Raw genomic sequence first — 4315 nt, 5'->3', positions numbered from 1 at the left:
TTTGTAGCAAGGGGGTGGGAACCTCTTATTGGCCCTCTCTTTTTGTCATCCTCCCCCCCCCCCCCCCACACACACACACACACCCGGGACACACAGCGTTCATCGTTGTTTTTTTGTTTTGTTCTTTTTCTTTCATCCATCCCGCCCCCCGGGAATGGCACGGCGCCACCCTTAGGGGGCGAGCCCCACAGTTTGGGAACCTCTGACTTATAACATGGAAAATATTGTTAGAAGTGAAATAACCTGCCAGTGGAACTTGTGTCAGAGATAAGGAATTATTGTTCCTTATTTTACTATTATATTATTAGTGTGTGTGTGTAAAACCTTGTGGGGACCATTTTCCTGACACTACGTTGTGGGGACCCACTGCTCCTTGTGGGACCGAAGCCTGGACCCCACAAGGGAAACGCTGGGTTTGGGTCAAAGGTCAGATTTAGGACTAAGGTGTGAATTGAGTTAGTGTTAGGCTGTAGAAATGAATGGAAGTCAATGGAAAGTCCTCACAAAGATAGCCATGCAAACGTGTGTGTGTGTTTTGTGTCTTCCCAGTAAAGCTTGAAACTCAGAGGTTTGTGGAAGAGGAGCTCAGTAACATCAGCATGCCGGAGATGAAGGGGACTGAGGGCCGGTTCCAGTACACCATCACAGAGTGAGTTCTGCTGCCGGTTCTGTCCGGCCGGACCGAGGCGCTGCTTATGATCCGATTCATTATGTCTTCCTCTCTCTCAGCGTGAAGATCACAGAACTGAACCTGAGCCATGCGGACCTGCAGTTCCTCCCAGACGTCGGTCTGCTGTTCGACGTTCAGAACTCGTCCATCGCTCTGAGCTTCCAGCGCCGGATCCTCTACTGGTTCTTGTGAGATGATGCTTCTAACTCTACTGATCAAATTCACTTCTGATGTGAAATCCAACAGTTAGGGCTGGGAGATAACTGATTTTATCAATTACTTGAACTTTGTTTTTTTTAAGTTGAAATGGTTGGAAAACAGTGAAAACATGGCGGGCTGGTTGTTTTCCAGCTACGACACGGGGAACATCAACGCATCTGCCGACGGCGTGAACATCAACACGGCCGTGAACCTGATCCGAGACGATGGAGGGCGGCTGAAGATCAACAACATCAGCTGTGACGCAAAGATCAAGAAAATGAGGGCAGAGTTCAGCGGGACGCTCGGGTACAACCCTATCAGAGGCCAGCATACTCAACTCCAGAACCGATCAGCCAATCACTGATCAATAACAGGAAATAGCTGTCAGGCTGGCACGTGACCTAACCAGGAACTTCTGTTTTCAGGAAAGTTTATGACTTCCTGGCCCGATTTCTGACCACCGGGATGCGATTCTTCCTCAACCAACGGGTGGGTCCACTCTCTGATCCGGTCCCAGTTCTGATCAGAGCCAGAACCGGATCCTGGCTTGGGTTATGTTGGGTGTTCAGACCAGGATCTGGCTTTGGCCCGGACCTAGTCTTCTGGTTCTGAACTCGTGCGTTTTCACGGCAGATCTGCCCGGCGCTGAACCACGCTGCTCTGGTTCACGTGAACGCCATGTTGGAGACGATCCCGGTGCGGAGCGAAGTGGATAACTACATCGGGATCGACTACTCTCTGATCAGCGATCCTGTGGTGACGTCGCGGAGCCTCGACATGAACTTCAGGGTAGGACTCGTCGCCATGTTGTGACAGAACCGGGTCAGAGCTGGTACCAATGGCGCATCTGTTTTCCAGGGGATGTTCTTTGACCTGTCCAACCAGAACCAGCCGCTGGTGAACTACGCGGTGGAGCCGGTCATCAGGGAGTACGACCGCATGGTCTACCTCGCTCTGTCTGAGTTCTTCTTCGACAGCGGGATGTTCGCCTACTACTCTGCTGGGATCTTCCAAATGCACATCGTCAACGAGAAGGTGAACCAGAACAGACGGGTCACTGGACCCGACTCACCCAGAACCTCAAGACGCCACTAAGACTCAGAGATAGAAATTAAAGTTCTTTACGGCCGAACAGATTCAAATCTGAATTCAGAGAGTTACTCTTCACAAAAATAAAAAAAACCTTCCTCCTAATGAAGAACTTTAATATTTTAGGAACCAACATCCACAATTCACCTGAAGGACAAATGAAACATTTCTGATCCTCGGGTCTTTTAGCTCCAACCTCCTCAATATGAGCCCAGAGCTAAGCTAGAATGACCTCAAAGTGACCTCTGAGAGGAGCTGTGGTTGGTCATCTTCAGTGGAGGTCCCTGCACACTCAGTTTAAAGGTCATGAGAGAACAATTAGAGAAACACAGAACAGACATGTCTTCTCTTCTTGCTTCTGTGACCATTTTAGATTCATTTTAGGTCCAGTTTTTTTCTTTAACTCAATCAATCAACCAACCAATCAATAAAACAACCAACCTGCCAATCAATCAGTCAACTATCCAACCACCAATCAATCACTAAGCAACCAGCCAAACAGTCAATCAACATTCAAAGATACCCAGTCTGAACTTGTGCCTGTTTTTCCTTCAGATGCCCAAAGATCTGGAGGTGTTGCTGAGGACGACGTACTTTGGAACCATCATGATGATGGTCAGCAGAACCAGAACTCAATCAGAACCAGTCGTTGTAGACCTCAGTAGTTCCTGATGTTCTTGATGTTGTTCCGTCAGAACCCAGCTCTGGTGGATGCACCACTGTCGCTGCAGCTTGCTGTCAACTCGCCCCCAAAAACCTCCATCAAAACGTCCGGGGCCACCGTTGTCATGACAGCCATCGTCAAGGTGATGGTTCTGCCTCCAGGCCAACCTCCGGTCCAGCTCAGCAGTATGACCATGGTACCAAACACACACAACTACATTCGGTCTAATATTGTTGGATCCCTGAGTCTGACTGGTTGCAGCCCAGTAGAACTCCCAGTTTACTGGACCGGGCTGAACAATAATTTAAATGGTACTAGTTCAAAGACAGCTATTTTCTCTTTCTGCAGGAAGCTAAGTTTAATGCAAAAGTCTCCATGAGAGGAAAACGTCTGGCTGTGCGTGCTGATCTACGCAGGTAAAGGTGTCACTTTTATCCCTTTAACACAATCCTAGATCTAGACTTAAACCGCAAAACCTTCCTGGTTCTGGACTCAAACTGCACCAAGAACCACTGAAGGAAACGGCACAAAAACCTCTGAAGACACTGAGAGCAACTTCCTTCTTCACCAGATGGAAACAAGATGGAGGCGTCAGATTTTAGCGGCTGGAGGATTTCTCTTTAGGCTGAAGACCAGGAGCCATTTCTGCTGCTAGCGCTAGGCTAATGTGTTAGCTTTGGTTGGATTTACCCAGAATGCCCTGCGCTGTAGTTCATTTCCTGCTTTTGGAGCGGTCTCTGGTCCGCTTGGCGTTCACTTCAACCGAACCCAGCCCAAGGTTTGGAGGACCAGAGGTCAATTAGCATTCACACCTCGCCAACCAAACCGGAGTATCTAGGCAGATGAAATGGAGTCGGATTAAAGTGGACTCAACAGGCCTGGTGTGAACGACGCAGCCTTAATTCTGAAACCAGATCTTGGTCTATAGTCATATTTTGCTCCAATTCCTCGTTTCTGGAGCCATTAGAGACATCTTTGTTGTCTTCCAGGTTTAAGATCTTCTCCAACCAGTCAGCTCTGGAGTCTCTGGCTGTAAGTGTGTCTTTACTTCCTGGTTTCAATGCTTCCTGATGGACCCATCAGAACCGGTTCTGACCATCTGTCTGCCTGCAGCTGATTCCTCTGCAGGCTCCTCTGAAGACCATGCTGCAGATGTCTGTGGTTCCTCTCATCAACAGTAAGAACCCACTTCTTCTCTGCAACCAGAACTTCTGAGTTCCAGCGCTGCTCTGAGTGGTTCTGTTCTGGTTCTGAGTCTAGACTGGACCAAGAGGGGAGTCCGGATTCCGCTGGCTGATGGGATGGATTTCGTCGAGGAGGTGGTGGAGTATCACAATGTGTGTTCACCTCTGATGTTTGCAGAGTTTTACATCCATTTGTTTTTATGCTTTACAAACATCCAGCTTCTCTGGAACTGATGAATCTTTAAAGGTGACGCTTCCTTTAACAGGTTAGGACCGGTCTGTGATCTATACAAAACATGTTCATTACATTTTTTGCACAAAATCAATCAGATTTTATTCTGGTCAGCTCTAGAAATTAAACCTCTTTCATATTGAGCTGTTTTAGGGCCTCTGTCTCTTTAAATGCAAATAAGCTGCTGCTGGCCACGCCCCCCAACTCAATGTTTACACTTGCACAAGAGGATGGCTGCAAACGGATGCAATTACACAACTGAACATCTTTGAAAA

At 48.0% G+C, this 4315-nt stretch overlaps 1 protein-coding gene across 2 annotated transcripts in view; it reads left to right on the top strand.

The window, feature by feature from the left end:
* The window catches only part of pltp (phospholipid transfer protein), a 10625-nt gene extending 6436 nt beyond the window's left edge, over positions 1-4189 (top strand). For both annotated transcript variants that reach the window (XM_015014478.1, XM_015014479.1), the window contains exons 3-14: positions 550-649; positions 730-858; positions 1022-1177; positions 1297-1360; positions 1505-1660; positions 1730-1906; positions 2516-2575; positions 2656-2820; positions 2973-3040; positions 3614-3656; positions 3738-3801; positions 3885-4189. In XM_015014478.1, the coding sequence (XP_014869964.1) occupies positions 550-649; positions 730-858; positions 1022-1177; positions 1297-1360; positions 1505-1660; positions 1730-1906; positions 2516-2575; positions 2656-2820; positions 2973-3040; positions 3614-3656; positions 3738-3801; positions 3885-4042 (1340 nt within the window). In that variant the 3' untranslated portion in view covers positions 4043-4189. The remainder of the gene's footprint in view (positions 1-549; positions 650-729; positions 859-1021; positions 1178-1296; positions 1361-1504; positions 1661-1729; positions 1907-2515; positions 2576-2655; positions 2821-2972; positions 3041-3613; positions 3657-3737; positions 3802-3884) is intronic.
* Positions 4190-4315: the final 126 nt, after the last annotated feature.

The sequence above is a fragment of the Poecilia latipinna genome, unplaced genomic scaffold (assembly GCF_001443285.1).
Source record: "Poecilia latipinna isolate Pla-1442-1.1 unplaced genomic scaffold, P_latipinna-1.0 Scaffold1819, whole genome shotgun sequence".
NCBI classification, from domain to species: Eukaryota; Metazoa; Chordata; class Actinopteri; order Cyprinodontiformes; family Poeciliidae; genus Poecilia; species Poecilia latipinna.
Note: the sequence above shows the minus strand (reverse complement) of the source record. Positions and strands in the feature narration are given on the sequence as shown.